This window comes from Pararge aegeria, chromosome 8 (assembly GCF_905163445.1).
Source record: "Pararge aegeria chromosome 8, ilParAegt1.1, whole genome shotgun sequence".
Classification (NCBI taxonomy): domain Eukaryota; kingdom Metazoa; phylum Arthropoda; class Insecta; order Lepidoptera; family Nymphalidae; genus Pararge; species Pararge aegeria.
Window position 1 is genome coordinate 7,658,832 of NC_053187.1, and position 22,635 is coordinate 7,681,466.

At 34.9% G+C, this 22,635-nt stretch overlaps 1 protein-coding gene across 1 annotated transcript in view; it reads right to left on the bottom strand.

Annotated features, from left to right (window-relative positions):
* Positions 1–1,402: 1,402 nt before the first annotated feature.
* LOC120625989 (adhesive plaque matrix protein-like) overlaps positions 1,403–22,635 on the bottom strand; it is a 28,874-nt gene continuing 7,641 nt past the window's right edge. Inside the window, 5 exon segments of the mRNA XM_039893270.1 lie at positions 1,403–3,204; positions 4,007–4,261; positions 16,347–16,427; positions 16,430–16,478; positions 16,480–16,511. Of these exon segments, the coding sequence (XP_039749204.1) occupies positions 1,469–3,204; positions 4,007–4,261; positions 16,347–16,427; positions 16,430–16,478; positions 16,480–16,511 (2,153 nt within the window). The 3' untranslated portion in view covers positions 1,403–1,468.

The window sequence follows — 22,635 nt, forward strand, 5'->3', positions numbered from 1 at the left end:
CTTTAACCTGAGACATATCACGCCTCATCATTAACAACCCTAGGTTCTCCTAGAATGAGAAGGGTTGAGGCCGTAGTTCCACTACACAAACTTTCCAAGTGCGGATTGGTGGACTTCACACGCGTTTGAGGACATTATGGAGAACTCTCAGGAATCCAGTGCATGACGGGGTTCGAACCCTGCCTCCCGAAAGTGAAGCCGAATTCCTAACTACTAAGCTATCACCACAATATATCACGCCACATTTACCAGTTATTCACGCACTCGCGAGTTGTTATGAATACGTTCTCAACCACAGGCAATTGTGACCGTGCAAGTAATGCATATTTGCTCGAAAAGAAAACGTATTTTTATTCTAAATCGAACAATAATTCATTATCCATACCTAACACAGAGTAAACAATGAATAAAATATGAGTGAATAGAAACAATGACTTCGCAAGTGCTCCGTCTTGTTCAAGTTATAATAGTGGAAATTTGTCACAATTGCATGAGGTAAAATTCAATAAACTCACTTTCTCACGCGCTCAACTCAATTAATAACGTTTACACAAGACATTTTTTTTATAAAAAAATTTATTTACAAAGAAATATTTTACATTATGCAGCATCGTCATACATTATTGTACTGATATATGAAATTAACTGGAACATTTTATAATTTAAATTATAAATTATTGGTCAGCATAATATGAATATCCGTTTTCCGGATACCCTTTTATAACTAAATAATTTCTTTATATTTGAACGAGTGGGTCTATGAATTTGAGTATGAACTTGAATATTTTTTTACTTATTACAAATATATATAATATGATATGACTCGAACAATCTTAAGGAATATCCGGAAAGTGGATAGAGGCCTAATATCGATGACAACCTGAAAATAATATTTTACCTAATTACTAATAGTTATAACTTATTTAATTACCTAATTTAATACAAGCATCCACATTAATATCACAAAATAATTTACGGTAACATTACTATGGAAGGCCTCTTTAGATTTGAAAGAGAACAGGGCTTTTTTCGCTACGACATTCTGTAAACTACAATGATTGTGATGTAGGTACTTGTTTCAAGATATACCAAAATTTACGTTTAAAATAGCATGCATAAGCCCTCTGGTATTTGAGTGATGAGTCAAATTGGACAGGTGTTGACAATATTACTTATAGTTAATCTAACAACAGAACCGTATATGCATTTAAATAAATAAATAAAGTAACGTCATTTTCAATAAATACAATAGTTTTTTTTTTACAATATGAATCATATTTTTTTAGGCGAAATTAGAACTATTTTGTAAATTGTTAGTAGGTATTGCACTTACCTAATCCTTAATTAAATTATCTCATAATTAATTAACACACTGATCTTAGAAGTAAAACATGTACAGTCAGTGCTTTAATTCGATATCTAAAGAGGCGACTAAAACAATGGCAGTGGAAGCAGTACAAATACACATTTAATTTTTAGTTTTTGTTCTACCAAATTCTTCTATGTGATCGTATTGCGAGAAACCAGGGTCAGAATCGTAGTACGCGTAGTCGTAACTGTTGTCCTCCTGACGGATGGGTTTTGAGTAGTACGGTGGCTTTGTGGACTTCGAGGAATATGATGAAGGTGGTGAGGTCGGTGGCGCTGTCTCTCTTTGTTGATAATGTTCAGTCGTCTTAGGAGCTGACGTACTAGTTATTTTGACTGCGTTACTGGCCGGAGCAAAAGTATAAGCTGGAGCGGAAGGCGGTTCGAAAGGTCTCGATGTGGTTGTGTAAGTCTGATAATAATCGAAAGCTCGGAGGGTCGTTGGTTCGGATCGCGGTCGTACTGTTGTTGTATATTCTACTGCTGGAGGGTGAGTTGTTGGTGAGTATTGTGTCGGTGCAGGTCTAAAAGGACGAGGAGCAGCTGTTTTAGCAGACGACTTTTGTGACTGAGTTTTTGAGTATTGCTTCTGATCTTCTGGCAATCTATTTCCACTAGCTGCTATATTTAATGAGTGGGCACCTGCCAGTAACTCTGCTTCACGCTCGTACAACTCCGGTCTGTATTGACCGTCGTCCTCACCTTGGGGTGGTCGATATTGTCCATCGTCTTCTACGCTCTCTGCGTAGTTCGAAGATTGGGTATTAAAACCAATATTCGTATTATAAGCTACAGTGTTTAAGTTTGCAAACGGATCAACACGAGCAGTTGTATAACTCGTGGTAGGAGCAAAAGTGGTTGTGGGATTATTGTAATAGTTTTGTTTAGCACCTGAAAATGAAGCAAAGTTATTCTTTTCCGGTTCGTATGAAACACTATTAAAGTTTCTGTACGCTGGTGTACTTGTTCCACGGACAGAATTGTAGTCAACTGTAGTAGTAGGAGAACTTCTGCTGTTATTTTCATTTAAATTTCTTACTTTTACAAAATCAGGCTCCTTAGAAAAGTCAGATTGTACACTAAAACTATTTCGCAGTTTAAAAGGTGGATTGTTATTGTTTATGTTTGTTACAGGAGTGGACTGAATTTCATAGTTATATAACTCTACAAGAGCTTCGTTTTTATTAGGGGCCTGTGTGGTTTGCGAAAAGGAAGTCGGTGAGGGACCGTTAGAGAAATATCTATTGTTGTTTTGCTTTGCAGTGACTTTGCTGACTTCTACGTATTCATCTTTGTATTGAGGAGGTATATTTACTGTTGTTGTTGGAGCCTGTTTAATGTGAGTAGGATTTCTTCGATTAACATTTTGTTGCGGTTGTTCGGAGTATGTTTGAGGAGGAAAAGTGTATTCGACTGCAGTTGTTGTCGGTGGTGTTGTGGGGGTGTAAATTGGACGTTTTCTTATTTTTCGCTTGGGACCATTGTATTGAGATGGGTTGGAAGGTTGTGATTTGGGAAAAGAAGTAGGTGCTGGTGTAGTATAAAGGGTGGTTGGATATGTTACACGTGCTGTAGTTGCTCTCCTAAAGGATTGAAATGCTGGTCGACCTGGTGGTACAGACGTTGGCTGCTGAGTTTGAGCTACTGGTTCATCCCGACCTCGATCACGTTGTCCAGTGAAAAAGTCCGATGAATGCGCTGCTCGAAGGTCAGAGGCAGCACCATTTGATCCAGCGTTTTGCGATAGACGGCGGTCACCGGTTTCTGCTCTCTGAAGCCCAAATTCGGATTCTTCTTCTCGGTTTCCGGAAGTCGATACTTTTTTTGTGTCAAAACCTGAGTACCAAAAAGTAATATTACCACATTTAAATAATATTTCGTAGTTGGTTTTAGACACCTTTATTCTAACGGATGGAAAAAGTCTAAAATTTATTTCATTGTTTTTAATTTTATTGATTTCTAAATAAGCGCAACTACCAAAGCGTTCGACTAAAGCGTTTTGTTATTTCATTATATTGAGATTTTTTAAAACCAATTAAACAGTAATTTCGTATGTAAATTAATAAAGCTCTTGTTATTAAATTTCTAGTTGAATGATTTTCATAAATATTCTGAATTACTTGCATTTTTGTAAGCATTATTTCTAGTAACAAACGTAATATGATAACTATAAACTTTAATTGCTTTTCATTTAATTGTCTGCCTACTTTAAGCTTTCATTCTCACTAGATAATATTGCTTTGTTAAATAACTTACTAGTAGATTACGCTTACTTCCAAAATTTAAAAGCACACACTGAAAATATCTGAAATTTCTGAATATTAATGTTAAAACACACATTTAAAAAACACATATTGTCACCTACACTGACAAGACTACTTTTGTATAACCTTACGCTTCAAAAGTATATCTTAGGTACATAGTCAATCAATATATTGAGTTTACTAAACTGGTGATTTCACGGGTGTTTTATAATGCACCAAACTATAATTGATTTATTTTTTCAATGTTAAGTAGTAGATTGGATACACTAACGTCGCCGTTCTAAGACGAAAGAAAAGTCACCTTGTATGTTTTTTCGTATCGAAACATATAAAGCTAAATTAGGTAAGTACTGTTAGTTGCAAAGCGAGCTCACCAGATCCGATCTTGTAGAGATCGAACTGACCATCGTAGATGTCTGCCGGGCAGGCGAGGGGGTCGTCATCACCCCAATCGGTACAGGTCTGCGCCTCCTGGTGGAACAAGGTACCAGGGGGGCAGAAGAAGCGGAAGTCTCGAATGCCGCCACCAGCTACTCGCACACAGACGTGGAACGCCTTGCATCCAGATTTTGCGTCAGCATAGTACGCTCCAAGGATGCGTCCCCGGCAGTTAAAACGTTGAGCTCCCCCTGTGAAAATAAAAATAAATGGTGAAATTATTGGAATGAATAATGAAAGTAAGCATCTTACCAGTGCTTTTAAAAGAGATTTCTTTTAGTTTTGTTTTAAATTTGTGATAGAAGTGGTTACGACAACGTAAGACAATAATATTTTCCGTGATTAACTAATGAAGATGTCACTTTTAAGGTAGGTCTTAGGAATCTGTGAAATGCGTTTTATTTTACGACTTTTAAAAAAAAATGTCAAATACGACAACGATATTAATTGTAGTTAAACACTTTAACAAAATGCACCTTTCAAGGTGTATGATAAATATATTTTCATAGAGAAACCGAAAGTAAATTTAGTTGCTCTCCCTATTGGGCAAATTACGAGTTAAAGGTATATGATGCCTATAGTGATTGTACACACCATAGCCCTTTTTTGCTGTAATAGTATCTTAACTCTTTGTTCTAATTGACCTGACTATGACTTGAGTCAGAGGAGGCAAACCTTTTTGCATCAACGAGCCAATGTTCGTAATAAATGTTTTATATAGAATTTTTATGTGCCACAGCCATTAAACAATATTACGTCTCGACGCATAGAGAGAGTGGATTTAGAAGATGTGTATGTGGCTTACCTACATTAAACCGTTAACTACCACATCAGACATTTGTTTCATTTTCTTAAAAATCCTTTGACAACGGTTGATTGTAAGGTCATAAGAATGTTTACAAAATACACGCTATTTATGTGCCGAATTTTAGCCGAAATAGATATTAAATAGTTAAAACTAGCACATTTTTGCATACCTTAGTACAGATTTGCCTGGTGGTTATAAGATTGAGCTCAATGAATGATTGTATGGAACATAACATAAGTTACTAATGTGTTGCCCAAACTGGAAATGAAAATACTAACAGTAGAATAATTTTATAATAGAACCTACTACTTAATTGAAAATGAAGAAAGAAATGAAGGGCAAGCCTTTTTTTTTTTTAATAATATAATGGCGGTGATAGATGAATTCAGGCACTCTAACTTTTCGGAGTTATGTAAGTTTTTAATTTAATTTAAACAATTAAAATAATACTTTCTTAACTGTGAAGGAAAACATCGTAGGGAAACCTGCATGCCTGACAGAAGAGTGTTCTCAAGGTCGTGTGAAGTCTAACGATCCGCAATTAGCCAGTGCGATAGACTAGAGCCTAAACCCATCTCATTCTGAGAGCAGATCGTTGCCCTGTAATGGGGCATTAATGGATTGATGTTGATGATGATTTTTTTTTAATAAGTGTGCGTATAAATCTAACATTAACGATAAATATTTTTAATCTTGTAACGATTTGCGATATTATAAATAATAACAAATAACAATATAAGATAAAAATTCAGTCAAAGCGGATACAACGGATCATATTTCACGTCATTACATAACTGAATGATGAATAAACCTGTACGAAAACATAGATAAACACAATTAGATAGGCACTTGTACCCACATACTACGCTAGATATAAAAAACATAGGTCAAGCGGTTACATTACCTCACATTGAGGTCGATTACGTGATCAAAGAGTGTATGATGTTTACCCAACTGTGGCCGGCAAATGCTGAAATAATTGAATTTTATATCATCTCATTAGACACGGTTCATCTATGTGAAAAATTATTAACCCATACTAATATTATAAATGCGAAAATGTGTTTGTGTATATGTGTCACAGCGTGTCCCATAAATAATGGATCATATTATGAGGAAGATACATCACCCAATAACCTAAAACCTTAATAGGTAATCTAATCTAAAACCTAAAATTTGAACGCAAAAAAAAACCGTAGGGTGACCAAGTTTTTCAGTAATTTTTAGTTTGTAATTTTTTTCTACTCTCAATCAGTTTTTTTAACGCAGTAGCAGTAATAAATAAAAATTTTTGAATCTGATTTTTGTTGAATATTGCTGATTAGTTTACCTTTTGTATTATAAAAACTATAGATGCTGCCAAAAATCTAAGAGCTGAATTTTCAAAATTAATAAAAAATTGAAAAGTGTGCACATTCTAACTATTTTACTTTAAAATGTTTTACAATGTCTGATTTATTACCTTAATCGCTAATATAAGCAGTTTTATTGGTTTGGCATACGTAGAAACTAATTCTAAAATTTGGGATCGCTACCTGCGTCTGAGTCAAGAAGGGATCCCAAATTTTTTAATTAGTTTCTACGTATGCTAAACCTAGTTTCAGCAAGACTGGTTCAGCGGAAGAGATAAACCATCATAGGCATCTCAAAAGAGGTTTGGTTGCAGTCAAGGTATTGAACTGGTCAACTGCATGCAGGTTCCTCACGAGGATTTCTTTCGGTAAAGAAACTTATATTTAATTGTTTAAAACGCGCCTATCTCCGCTAAGTTAAAGGCGCGTGCCGAGTATCAAACCCACTCTCCCCGGAAACTAGGACGATGTTTTACCAACCAGGCTGTCACACATACAGCGTGTCCCATAAATAATGGATCAAACTTATTCGGAAGATACATCACCCAATTATCTAAAACCGTAGGGTGACCAAGTTTAATACCAAGTGAAATATACTCACTATACTTCTTCTGTGCAGATTCTCTTTTTTCATTTTGGCTCTACGGAAAAACTACTTGCAATAATCAAAACGAATTACTTGACAAATGGCAAAGTTCCGATGAAATTGGTTTGATCTAAAATAAGCTTTGGTAATGTCTTCCTTGCTTTTAATTCACATAGGCCGATAGTCTTCTATTGGACTGTGAAAGTTCGTAAGTAACGAAGTTTCGTTTCGTTAAAATATGTCGAATACTTGGTCTCGCCCGAAGAGTATAGGTAGGTAGGAGATAAGTAAGAGGCAGTTATTTGGAAATCATAGGTAGACACTTTAATTTTATTTATTTGTATCGTTCATGTAATCTACATTCAAATCGTAATACACTTATAGCACACTCTTTAACACTTTTAAGTATCTGTGAACTATGTTTTCTTATTGATATCTTTTATTTGAAGCTGGAGTTATTTTGTGTCACTGTTTATCATTGCCTACTTGGTTTAAAAAATTATAGTTCTTGTAAGAAGAATGTGTCCTAATTCACTATTGCTATTAAAGATTGATTTAATATTAAAGATTGATTGGTGGTAAGTCAAATTTAGAGTGAACGTTAAGTTAACTTGAACCAAAAAGACAAGACGTATTTTTGATCCTCCAGCAGGGTTAGCACAGGCTGGAGACAAAAATTATATACCTTGACAGGGGATAAAATGAACGTGTCCACCTGCCAAAGCACGGGAACATGGCATAGGAGAAGCTTATTAGGAATAGGAATATTATATATATATATATATACAAGCGGACCCCAGCGCCATCTGTCGGCCTGATTTTTGAAGCTAAACCATCCAGGGTGCCACCCAAACGCATACCAAAAAGTTCATTCAAATCGGTCCAGCCGTTTAGGAGGAGTTCAGTGACATACACACGCACACAAGAAATATATATATAAAGATAACACACAAATATAATTTGGATATAATTTCCACTTGTGCGCCAGTGCTCTTAAAGCTGTGGGAGAAGATTAATTTTTATCCTTTCGATATCCTTGAGATAATTAATTGTCTCCTGCCCATTGTTCCCTTCAGGAACAACAACATCCGTCAACATTGTTCAGGAATATAAATTTCATCTAAAATAGGTTTTGCAAGTCACCCAAAACATATTTTAGGTAGATATTGCATTGATGTAAAGTAACAGAAATATCATTAGTGGCGGTAATTTGTTGGTAAAATAAAATGGATTGCTAATCTAGCAAAATAAACTATGTCGCATCAAAAGAGCAGTGACCAGTCGACCCACGTTATAAATCTTATCTAATATTTTCTTTTCTGAGACTTTTAAACATTTCTCTTTAGGTTTTTTTGAACATATTTGAATGGTTGGACATCCGGAGGCTTAGGGGCTTAAGGATTTATAGAAAGCTGTTATCTGAGGTTAATCTGAGGTCAAGAGTAACACATGGGATACTCTTGAACTTAGATTGTTTTTAGGGAAATAATAAATACGATAAGTAAGCAGATGCGAGCAAAAATTTGTTGTTCGTTCTGTATATAACAATGGGTCGGTACTCGGTAGATACCTAAATTGCTTATTACTGCACTGATTTAACTTTGATCGGTCAGTCTAGTGATATTGAAATAACTTCATCAGGATATTTAGTATGACAGTACTTCCTTAATATTGTTATTTTTCTTTCAGTCTGTTTGTCCTGATAAATCTTTAGATGGCTGAATCGATTTAGTTGGATTTTAACACGGCCGCAGTCATCTAGCCTACTTTTAAATGCGTGAAAGACAACCGAATTGATATAACTTATCTAGTCCTAACCTAAGTAACCTTTAAAAGTGTTCAAACCTACGAGTAGGTACTTTAAATAAAAAAAAATAAAAAATCCGGATAAAAAAAATACGGAATTGCGATTGTAACTGGTACTGGTACCAGTTATCCGTACTAGTACATATATTCTAATACTTAACTACCAGTAGTTAAGTATTAGAATGTATGTATGTGATGTCTTTTGTACTAGTAATTGTGGAAAGAATAGCACTAATTTTAGATCTGTTAATTTAGTTTAGTGCAAAAATGTGTGTACAAAAAAAATCGGCACCAATAACCTGTAGCCATAGTAAGGAACTTATTAAAGAAAAATCATTTCTCTATCTATTGAATCACAAAAAAAATTTACGATCGATCGTGCGTTGAATGAATGATATTGTTGTTCATTACATAATGTACATTTCCTTTTTTCAACGGAACATCCATAATACGTTTATGTGTGCGAAAAACAACAGTAAGGCAAGATTTGTTGTTCAACCTTCAAAATACGAGTACCTTCCATTCCATTCCATTTTAAGTTTAATAACCCTCTAAGCTATGAAATCTGATATAAATTCAAAGAACTTGTTTTGGACAAGGAATTTAATGGTAACGTAAGATGCAGTCATTTTGCTAATATATTTACTTTAATAACCGACAAAGGAGTACCGATAGTAACATCGCATCGCGATATTCTATTTCTGGCAACTTACTAGGTCATACTCGTAGTATAGCTCTTTTGTTCGTGGACAATCAGAGTACAAACTACCACTTTTAAACAATATTATCGCAATATTGTTTTCAGAATTATAATTCTTATTTTAAGGACGACAAGGTATGTGATATATATATGTGTAATTTAAAAAGAACACTGGATTGATTGACTTTCTGCGATGGTAGTAGGTTACCTTAGCCACTGCGCTTGTCTGCGATGTACCCTAATAATGTGATGATGCAGTTTCACCACGCTCTATAGATCTCAGCCTAAAATCAAATGCAGGTGTTTTAATATAGTAAGAGTACTTTTTTATCTTGGCAGTTGGGACGATGTTGTTAGTTCTTTTGTGCATAAGTCACTACCGTAAACTACTATTAGGTCTGTCAAATAAGTTCGGCCGTGGCTAGTTACCACCCTACGGACAAAGACGTGCCGCTAAGCTATTTAGCTTTCCGCGTAGAAATCGATTACGGGTGTGGTAAATATAACTGACCTAACAAGTTAGCCCGCTAACTTCTTAGACTGAATCATCACTGAGCACCAGGTGAGATGGTAACTTGTAGTAGAATAAAAAAAATAAAAAAAGAGATTTGTGTGCAACAGAATCGGCACCATTAATTATAGTAGTTTAAGTTTACTTTTTGACACGATAGATGATACTTTCGCTTGGCTTTATAGCCATTATTAAATTTTCCAGCCGTGATTTCTTCTGACAGTGAATATTCTGGCAAAAAACTGACTGACTATTATTTAAATTACACTTACTCCAGTTTTGTGACAATTATTTGAGCCAAAGTCACAAAAATATATTTTTTTTTCGTAAGCGTGACTCTGCAAAACCACGCAAATTATATACATAGTTAGTTAGGCGGGGTCGACGGCGACAATAGTGGCAATAGTTGCTAAACTGTTACCACAACACCGCGTTCACACGCCTTAATAGTGTCTCTTTACTAAGTATAGTTCTTACACAGTTTAAGTCATTGAAGGCACGAAATTACAAATCCTATTTATAGTAACCTGAAAGTTATATGCAAGAACTTTTTCGTAGACTGGAAGTTATCTGGAACTTAGTTTGGAGTAGGGTCTGAGTATCATCGCTATGTCTTTCTTGTAGTACCTACTATTCGTACAACACCTGATATAAATTAATTTAAAGATTTTGGTTTTACGCAATCACAAGTCTTTCGGTACGTGCGCAAGTATTCATATGCAACTAAGTACGAGCCTTAAAACCTTCCTGGCTATGAAACAAAAACGACGAAAACTTGTCAGCTCTATTGAATGAACGAATGAATACAATTGTACCTCTCAAAGAAAATTAATTCCAAAAATGCAATTATAATCGAGTGATAAGTTAGATGGTACAATTTGGCGGCCTTATCGCTTCCAGGCGACCAAAGGCGTAAAAAATACTATAAATGTATATACACACATATTCATCATCCTCATCATATGAACCCATAACCTGCTCACTACGGCACGGGTATCCTCCCACGATGAGAAGGGGTTAAGGCCACGCTGGCCCTCTACACACCTTTGAGAACATTATGGAGAACTCTAAGGCATGCAGGTTCCCCCAACCTTTTTTGTTCTTCACCGTTGAAGAAAGTGATATTTTAATTACTTAAAATGCACATAACTTAGAAAAGTTATAGGTGCGTGCTGGAATTCGAACTCGGCTCCCCGAAAGTAAAGTCTAAATCCTATACCTTCTGCTTCACACATACACACATGTCTACATTGAATTCAAACTATGCATATTATATTTGTATTTTATTAGATTAAATATTATATATGTATAGATTTACTTAGCCATATTTGAGCAAATAATAATGTTTTGTGTAAATGTTCAATCCAAAAAATCGCAAATAGTGTCACAATGATTAAAAAATATAAAATAATCGTGGTCATTTGCGATGTTGCATCACCAAGGTGTGCGGTTTGGCCGGTGAACGTTTGGCTCTCGGAGTGCGGAGGTTAAACGAGGTTCCCATGCTTGCGAGTGGGGTTGACTTGCGCAAGCCTCGGTCCGCGTAATGCCTCATCCTCTCTGAAAGGTCGCCGGGCTTATCTCGATGCGAATATGTTGTGTGTAATTTTAGTTTTAAAATAAATGATGTATCTAACTGCGTCGTTCTAACGTTGTTATAAGAACTATTAATTTTTAAAACTACCTAACCGGTGCCCTAAATGAAGTCTCATCGAAAATCTTCAAATGGCAGATTGAGTTTAGTATTGATATCCTTTTCCTCATATTTCCTGTATATAAGTAACATGTGCTGGCACTGAAAATTTCTAGATTTAACATATATAACAATTTTTGGCCTGATCCGGCATTGGACCATGTTGCCTATAATCTAAGCGATAAAGCGTTCCGGTACAATGTCGCGTAGAAACCGATTAGGGGAACAGTTTATATTTAACTGGCATACTTCCTAGCAGGTTAGCCCGGAACCCGCCAGATTGATGAAATCATGATCACGACTTTTGCTGTGATATTCTTAACTAAAGGCAAAAGGATAAAGGTAGATTTTAGATCAAATTGATTATATTCATTAAGAGAGATCAAAAAGTGATACTACTTTCCGAAAACGATGAAAACTCCTTGACATACATTAGACCCAAAATTCACGTCACCTATTCGAAACCTACGATGCAACAGATGACCCCACGCACAGGTTAATATGACGTCAAAATCTTATCACGTCTTTGTAATATGTTAAACGATATACAAGCTTTTTATACTTGCTAACATTTCATCATAATAATCCTTATGTTTCCATACAATCGGAATGACGAAATGACAGAATGGCGGAATTTAAGAGTGATAAAGTATGAATTCATAGGTCGGAATCACCAGTTCAAACGGTTATCGCTAGTGGGTCAGGCTTTAGCTACCCATTCGGGGGGAACGAGTTTGCTTCGCGTTGCACCCTTACTTTTCGGAGTCGTATGAATTTTAAGAACTTAATTATCCCTTGCTTCGCCGGTAAGGGGAAACATCGTAATTAAAATTGGATACTTGAAACTTCTTCATATAATGATCTCAAAGACATGTGGAGGATACGGCATAAGCCTTTGCATAAGTGGAGACCCTAGACTTGTACAGGGCCGATAACGGGTTGATAGTGGTGCACATTTGCAGACTGGTACTCAATACCTCAAACCTCTTGGTCTGACCCAGGAACTCCCCCAAAACCAGTGTGCTTTTAAACTTTCTAACCACTATACCATAGAGGCAGTTGAAGTTAAAGTAAATAAGTATGCGTGAAAAAACTAACCGCAATTAGTGGAAATTTATATTATATTACTCTTGTGCTGGCAGTTATAGCTACAGTTCAATTAAATAAAGCGAATATCATCGCTTTGCATGTAAAAATGTTGAAACCGGTAGTATAGACGCTTCCGTCCGTAAGCAGAAGTCATACGGAACTAATTGTTTAGTGGTCTGATTGTTTTTTTTATTCATTATTTTTTGTGTTGTTTATATAAAGTTAAATTTTAAATGTAGGTCAAACTAGTTATATTTTAGGCGATATTGTTTATATGTGATAATCTTGATTTTAAGTTTACAATGGATTTCGACTTCTAACTAAATTCCTTGCTGTTTATCCCAGTTTCAGGTCAGCTTTCCTCGCTTCATCCCGCAGGGAGGTTCTACAAAACCTTTTCAAACAACCTTCAATACATTTCCATGTCTGTTTTACAAGAACCGTTCAAACCAAAATCAAAAAATGCAAGTAGTAGGAACGATGTGTTTAAAAAACTACAGTTGCTTAAACAATTTAAACGATGAGTGTTATCGATATATAATTGGAAATATCTTGTATAACGGATAGAAGACGATATGAGTTGCAAATTTTTATTAAGAGTTCATCAAACATTTTCAAATTTCAGGTAGCGAAAGTGTAGATTTGTTGAGAGTTTTATAAAAGTAAAAGACGACTAATAAGTAAGATAAAAATAATACTTTGTCCTGACTGTCATTATGTACCATGGACGACGGTACTGACTTTTAGCATTGAAAAAAGTCAGTCACCCGTCACACCATCTAATATTTTAATCTTTGATTTTGGGAGGTATTATTATGGTGTTATGGTGTTGTTGTTATGGTGTTGCTATATTATGTTGTTAGACGTTTGTTGAGTTTAATATCATAAAAGTATCTGAAACCTTTTCCGCAGTGTAAATCAACAACTTTTTATATCTACTTTGAAGGTAACCAAATATTGGATAGATAATATATTTAGCTCCCATCCTGGCGCGGAAAATCCTCAGAATCAGAACGGTTTCCGGGGGTTTTAAAAAAAAAACAGACACGCATGTAGATAATAATACCTACCTAGTGTATTTGCTCATTGTATACTTTAAGACTGAGGACAGGTCATGACTTTATAAAACCGTGTCGCGGATGACATAACCTATTGTTGTGGAGAGAATCACCAATTTAGAACATCGCCCGCTGAGACCATATCATTGTCGTGGCTGCCAATATAATCAATAGTAAACGTACACATATTTCACGGACGTTGTAACTTACTCGTCACTTTCTTTTTCTATTCACGTAACAAGTTTTCTCACGCTTTGATGACCGCGCCCGCTGTATGTTATAGTTTCGACATATTTATATAGTAAATGTGCTCATTTTAGAGGTCTTTATTTATCTTAGTATTTGCGCTTTTGAAACTATGTTTATACAAAAGAAATTGTTTAACTTTAACTTTCCTATCAGCTATTCGATTGAGGAGTTATTCATTTTATTAATTTGAACTGCGAACAATTAGTATTTATTATTAAATTAAAGGAAATATTGGTTCATTACTTCAACATTAAAACCGTGAGTTTTCTTTATTAGCTAGTTTTTCGGAGAATGATTTAAAGTGATAGGAGAATCGATTGATTTGGCAACGACGCGGCTGTCAGTCAAATGCGCGGGCGCGACATTACGACTGTGCGACTGATGAACCCTTATACCAATTATATTAATCATTGAATTATATTAGTTACTATCATTGATATAATATGATACAAGTGTAATACTAACTGGATATTTAGAGCATAAAAGATCCTGGAGGGTGGAAGTGCATCCGCTGAAGCAGGCCTCATTACAAGATAGAACTGGATATTTATGTTATAATTTAAGGTTAATTAGGACTTAGAACCTACTTTTGACGTGTTATGAAACTCGGAGTTTTCCTAAATAAATAAAAAATATGTTTGCGCAAATGTAGAGTTATTACTTATTTGATTTTGCGTTCCTAGTATTTGATGACATATATATTTTTTATTCCACTACAAGTAAGCTCTTGACTGCACCTGGCGGTAAGTCATGACGCAGTCCAATATTGTAGCGGGCTAATCTGTTAGGGAGTATGGTAGTCATACCCGTAAACGGTTTCTACGCGACATCGTATATTGTAAAACTCAGTTATATTTTCAGAGAACATTTTGTGTAAATACAATCTACACGCGATTTTTTAAAACATATGTTTAAATCATTATCATAATCGTGGGATATAATTTTTGCCCCCTGTCTATGGTAGCCCTGCAAGCCACCTTTAAATCAACTTATATAGCTGTGAGACGGGAAATAGCTTTTGTTTGTGTGACAAATTATCGGTGCATCGGAACCTTGTAGCACATCCGTTCGCCGACCGTCACGCCAAGCCGCCCCAGTTCTTCGGGTAGTCGTGAGAAAATCACTTATGTAAAATAGGGGAATCGATTATCTTGATGTGCGATAGTTTGCGCCTAGCGGCGTACGGCCGAATGGAAAGTGCAATGGCATTGCGCAACTAAGTCGCGATGCAATAGTGCACCTCTCACACCGCACGGAGATGCACTAGGTACAAGCCACGTAGAATGTCACCTAATAAATTATATCAACCTTTATTCGCAACGCATTAATGACGAGTTTTGCTCACGGCAAAAGAAATTACGTTAGCATTATTTGTTTGCCATGCTTAAATGTGACTAAGATGAGCATTACCTTATGAGATGGTCACGACATAATCTCACGATACATTATATAGCAATAAAAGCAATTTAGACTATGTAATGACTATTATTAACTGTAATTTATTTAATATGCACATTTTCAAGATGATATATATTATGTTTATATACATAATGATTTATCGTCAAACAACCCCTTTAACCTATGCGATCTAGTTTTATCGTAATCGTAACTTTAATCAATATTCAAAATACTTGATGTTTACTACACCAGTAATATAAAATTGTTTGTATGCGTGCCGCCGCCGCACAGCACCGCTGACACTCAATATAGGATATATTAAACTATTAATTTATTTTTGTTTATTATCATTGAAAGTAAAATCATTAAAATCAAATAAAATATCATTTTGGTCTCTTTATTTTTTATTGGAGACCTAATTTAAACAACAACGTCGGGGGCATATAATATATTATATCAAAGTAAATGTTTTAAAAGTAGCTCTCTCTCCCGTTACCCCTCCAACTACTAGTGGGAGCAACATAAGTGCGACGCGCAAGGTCCAGACCTATGACCTTTCGTTTTCAATTTGCCCTTTTATCGTGACGCCATAAAGACATTCATTAAGGGAAACGTGATCGTTTCCCTTAATGAATCATTATAAAATTTATTAACACAATTTATTTATTTATTCATAAGACACACCAGCAATAAATTGTAAATACATTCATAAAAAAAAATTATGTGTTTGAATTACAAATTCTGTCTAGTGCCATTATAATAATCATTAAAAGGGTTCTTAAATTCAAGAAAAACATAAATCTTCTGAAAACAAAAGGAAGAATAATTTCCTTGTTTTAAAAATATTCCCACGCACCCGGACGTCCTGCACATCGCATCTAACTCACGCGCAACCGCATTATCACTATAACCTATTTCCTCACAGTTACGGAAACACTAATATACGCTCTCTAGATAGTATTTTACTTGAGATAAATTCACGTAGTCACGTCCAAGAACTTCACTGAATAACCACTGGACACTTACCGAGGATTGGGAGCAAAGCGAGCACGATCCACACGGGAGACATGTTGCCGCGAGGTGCGCCGCAAAGGGACTGGCCGCCAATGTCGGGGATGCGCGTGCGCCGCCCGCCCGTGGGGTAGGGATGAAAGCTCGAATGCCCGCCCGCCGGAAAATGCGCGAAGATAACTTAGCACGCTTAGCACCCGAACAAAAAATCAACCATGACAGCGAAGTGACCTTAACGCGCAACAACATTCGATCAGAATATAATATTATGTTTTTAGTACCATCAACCGATTATTATCCCACCATCCAAGTAGGAGACAAAACATATTAAAAACTTCCTTCCGTTATCCTACACAATATACCCCAACTCACTATATCAAGGATTCTGGTTTCAAATGCAAACATATTATATAACATAAAAAATAAAGATATCCCGACCCCCATTATTTTTCTACTAGTTAAGCCGTCTCATTTAATATTCATATTAAGAGAGTTGTGAAAAAATATTATACAATTTTGTGGCGGCGTCCACCTTGGACCGATTTTGATCAAACATAGCTAAGAACACTTCCAATTTACGTCGGGGGTTAAAAAAGGTAATTTAAATTAAAATGATATGATCTTCGTTTAGCAAGTTCTGACTAACAAACTCATATACCGTATATATTATATACTCATTGGGGATAGAATTTTGATAAAACCTTATAAATAGAACTAAAATAGTAGAATACATGTTGTACTCTACTATTTTAATTATATTAATATAGATTTGAGCGTTCAAACGAACAAACTCAAAAGCTCAGCAGCTTTAGATAAAAAACACAATAACGAACGAATTATCTAGATTAGTCTGATTTTGCGGAATTTAATTCTAATAATCACGGATTTCTGCAAAGTTCAATAAAAAAAAGAACTTAGCTTAAGTCGAGAATATCCTTTTATTGAAATACTAGCGGACTCCATGACAATCTGTCGGGCTAGTTTGTGAATCTAAACCATCCAGGGTGCCAACCAAACGCATACCAAATTGTTAAATTAAATGATCTAACTATACGTTTTGCAAATATTATTTTTTTAAAGTTAACTGTAAAAGGGGTTAGCGAATATTATCAGTAAAATCTTAATCGTGTTTGGAGCATCTTGTTAAACAAACAACATATGCGTTACGTAAGCCAGTTGTGCAAATAGAAGGTAAACGTGATCATTGGCAACTCACAAGTTAGAATTTCGTGCTAGTCTAAAGTTAGGCTTAACAGGCATCCAGTACTTGCATGGATTTTAATAATCCATTTTATATTTTATTATAGTTTGATAGCTTTTGTTGGAAATTAAATTTGAAGTTAAACCTTATCCTCTGAGTTATCTTGTTGAGTATTATTAGACATATCATATTATTTCGTTTCGCAAAGAGTTTTTCTTCATTTTAACCACTAAATCCGTGAGACACATAGATTTTTTATATCACAACATTTTTGTCTATATTGGTAGTCTGGTACGGACTATACAATCATAAAAGTTATAGACGGCCGTTTGGCGCAGTGGGCAGCGAACCTGCATTCTGAGTCCAAGGTTGTGGGTTCGATTCCCGCAACTGGAAAAATGTTTGTCTCATGAAAATTAGTTTTTCAGGGTCTGGGAGTTTATCTGTGTTTTAAAAGTATTTTTGTATACCTATTATTCATAAAAATATTCACCATCATAGAAATCTTAGTACCCATAACACAAGCTACGCTTACTTTGGGGCTAGATGGCTATGCGTGTGCTAATAAAATAGAATGGGGGTGAAAGGTAGACCCAGATATTAACTTCAATACTAACTAGTTGCTTAGCAGTAAATTTATTTGTTCTTATGAATATTATTCTTCCTTACTTATGACATACTATTAAAGTATTAATTTTAATAATAATATAATAATGTTTACTACCAAAAAAAAAAATTAAATATCTAAGTATCTGTATATTAAGCTTCTCTATAATTCATATTACTCGTTACCTTTAAATGACTCTACTGCCAGTTCGGAATGCTGTCTTCGGCAGAGAAGACCACTGGCAAGAAACTCTTTAAAACTTGCTCTTTTATTCAATCAATTAAAACAAGACTTATAAACACAATTACAACATTGTCACAAGTTTTACCGCTAGGCCCTTTGATCAACTTATCTCAACTTCATCACCAGTCGACCAGATACGACTCAGGACTCTTGTTCCACCAAAACAATATTTCATTAAATATATTGTTTACATTATAAATCATCTATTCCCAATTTGTAACGTTCTATCACCATACTTTTCTTAATCTACTATTCTCAATTAATTAATTTAAATCCGTGCTAACTATTCTTTCCCGCCAATCTATCTTGTCAAACCCGCGTCACCCGCCTAATCCTATCAATGAGTATGCATACTATGGTTGAATATTTATATTATATTTAATATAATCATCGGGACATATATAAAATATTGTAATTCCCTATTTCCTAACACGTGCATTGTCGTAGTATAGTTATTTATTTATTTATAAAAGTCAACGGCACTGCTGGACTAAAGGCCTCTTCGAACAATAGGGGTTGCTCATAATCGGCACGCTGGGCAGACTGGTTGGTGTTGGCTGTAGATGGTAGTAGTTGCACAGAGGACGCTGCTGAATGTTACCCGTTATATTTTAGTTGCCCAGTAAGTCACCAGCGGGAAGAGCCGGTGATGACACTACATATAACAGATTTATTCGAATGTATTATATTCTGAATTTCGATCTAGAGAGCAGATCTAATCATACAAATATTTTATAACGCATTTTCTTGGATGCGTATAAGACATACATGGAATGCACAAATATACTGGATATTTCCTCCACTTATTATCCTACTACTATTTTTGACTGCTTCGTTGGTATAGTGCTTAGCTCGTTTAACTACGGATCACGAGGACCTAGGTTCGAAGCCTGGGTTAGGCGAAAAATAGTACTGAATTTTTTTTAGAGATAAAAAGTATTTTTTTATCTCTTAAAAAAATTCAGTACCAGTCAGGAGTTAGAAAATTGACGGTGTCAACCCGTATCACGGGTAGTATACATATAATATGTTTACATAATTGTATGGGGATGGTGATAACTTCGTTCGCTAACTTAAACCTAAAGCTTTCAAACGCACCCTGGTCTATGAAGAGCCCACAACAAAGTTAGCTGGGTAATTATAAAACTAAATTAGGCTTTGAGTACCAAATATTTATTTGTATATTCTAGTTTCGACGTAAGAAACTGTGCCGTCAGTCAGTGTAGGTGAATGGCATACGTACCCACTCAATGTATCGCCTACTTCTAAAACTCGGTGCATTCACGTAATCGGCATCCATTGTTATCCAAGATGAGTAACAACTGGTATACCTACGTAGTTTTTAGTACACTGTCTTTAGGACACACCTTAAGTGACGCTTCTAGTTTGCTAATAGCAGGAAAAAGTTACATAAAAAAAACAATCGTGGAGAGGGTACCGTTGATAAGTCATTGTTACGTTTCCAGTACCGACTTTTTTTTTCCAAATTCCCTGTTAACTTTAAACGACGATGTTTAATTCGTATGTTCTTTTATAACCGAGTTTCAATATAATTGGAGATACAGACTGAGAATTTATAATAAAGGTACACAATTATTGAACCATAAATAACCTATGCTCAGTTCATGTTACCTATTTCATTCCTGCGGGGTAATATTGAAAATTACCAAGAAAGAAACCTAATGCCTACCAATTTTTGGCTCGACCTAGGATTCAAACTCAGGACCTCGTAATTCTTTATGAAACATGCCTTTAACCAGACCAAAGGATATTTTTTTTAAATGAATATTAAAATCAGTTATTAAAGAGGATTATTATAGTTTATTTGTTATACTCGTAAGATCCTTGTTGTGTACTTCGCTGTATATGAAATAGACTCTCATCATTATCTGAGTATACCATATATTAGTGATGGCCTTGCATCAGACAAGACCAGACCAGAGATAATTCAGAAACTATATATTCCCAAATTTCCCCGTACGTAAACCCTGCCATAAGACAGCAGCTTAAGATATTTATTTTATTCCGTTGTTTCTAAATGTCATAACTATTAATTAAAGTTTTTATTACTCTATTCATTTAAAATTCAAAGTTGTGAACACACACATTGGTTTTAGTTTTGGATCAAAACTTGTTAATACTTATATTTCGATTAGACTATAGTTAGTACCTTACGATAAATATCTTAATAAATTTGTTGTTATAACGGCAACAGAAATAAATCATCTGTGAAAATTTCAACTATCTAACTATAGATTCATAAGATACAGCCTAGTGACACAAGGACAGGCATTTTACCCGTTAGGAACGGAACCCTAAAAACGTAGAAATAGTTTCTATGTCACAGAAATAGGTAATGTCACTTAATGAGCACAATGCCGTTGCGGTTTACTAGTAATATAGTTAATCATTGTCATGGATTACTTTAATACGATAATAGAGCATTACTTGACCTTAAGTTGTAGTTAAGTGTTAAGTTACATTAGTCATAAAGGTTTACTTGAAGATTAGTCGGTTTAAAATCGCTCATGGACATCTCAAGTCCGTTTAGTAATTTAATATTTAGACACATCTTGTTTGTTTAGGTATAAAAGTTCTCATCCTCTAAATAATGGTAAAGAATAGTTGTAATGGTCTTTTTTAAACCGGTATCACCTAGAAATATGAGGATATTGGATAGAAGCAGGCGTTACTTTTCGGAAATCCATAATATATTATGAAAATTAAGCTTAATTTGCTATACTCCGCGAAAAGCTGGAGAATCAGTAAGTTGTAATTTATAATTTCTTCAATCCGTATACTCCACACCAAATAGATCCTCGGCAATGTAGCCTCTACGCACGTTTCGCTCCGAAACCGGAGCATCTTCAGGAGATGTTGACTTTACAATGAAAAATAGTTAACTGAAGGTGAGTAATAATTATACTTAATTCGTCCCATTTAAAAAAATGTAATTATACAAACTAAATATTATCAGTAGTTAAATCTAAAATTTAACAAGGTAAATTTAAAACAAACAAATAATACATAAAAAAAATTTAGCTTAATTTGCTATACTCCGCGAAAAGCTGGAGAATCAGTAAGTTGTAATTTATAATTTCTTCAATCCGTATACTCCACACCAAATAGATCCTCGGCAATGTAGCCTCTACGCACGTTTCGCTCCGAAACCGGAGCATCTTCAGGAGATGTTGACTTTACAATGAAAAATAGTTAACTGAAGGTGAGTAATAATTATACTTAATTCGTCCCATTTAAAAAAATGTAATTATACAAACTAAATATTATCAGTAGTTAAATCTAAAATTTAACAATGTAAATTTAAAACAAACAAATAATGCATAAAAAAAATTAAATGTGATTACTGTAATGTTAGTCGTTGAAGTCTTTTGTATGGAGCTTTTTACGAGTTAAACATAATTTGTTTGAATTGATAAAAGCGCGTACTAAGTAAGTTGTAAATATAATAATTATTTTTTATAAATAACATAAACTTAATTAAAAAAATACCCTACGTACCAAAATTAAACTTGGAGAAATCTGAAATTTTTCGATACCACCGCATCGAGGCATAGTACCTAAATTACATCAACATAGTACATAAATTGCTGGAAGCATTGTCCCTTTGAATAGGCATACGAATTCTTTGATCAAGGTTACCAGCTCTAGGATCCCCGGTAGACTCAATAACATAATCAAATTAAATATCGTGTAAGATTACATGTTAAAGCTGCACCGGAAATGACAGTTTGCTTTTAAAAAAGGAGTTGTCATTTCCGTAAAACCGAATGAACGTAATCACACTAATACTAATATTCAGCTCAGCTTAATATTACCAGTATAAATGCCAAAGTATGTCTGACTGTTTGTTAATTTATTTGTTTGTTTTTTGTTACCTATGGTTGAGCATCATCTATATCAAACATAAAGCTTGTATGCTGGAAGTGGATATCAGATAGTTTTTATTGCGGAAAAGCAAACAAAAAAAAATTTATCTTTTCACTTTTGTAAATTAACTATCTTGTGAATGTATCACAGAGCAATATGTTGAAAGTTCAACATGGAGATAGTTTGCATCCTGGAGATAAATATAGGTTTTTTTCCCGGGAAGACGAACGGTTCCCGAAAGATTTCCGCAGAACTGCAACTGCAAATAAACGCGGACGAAGTCGCAGACAATAGCTTCGGTTACTTTGTTTATATCAGAATGCGATAGTACTGATTAAATCAGCTTAGCTTCAGATTTAAACCAT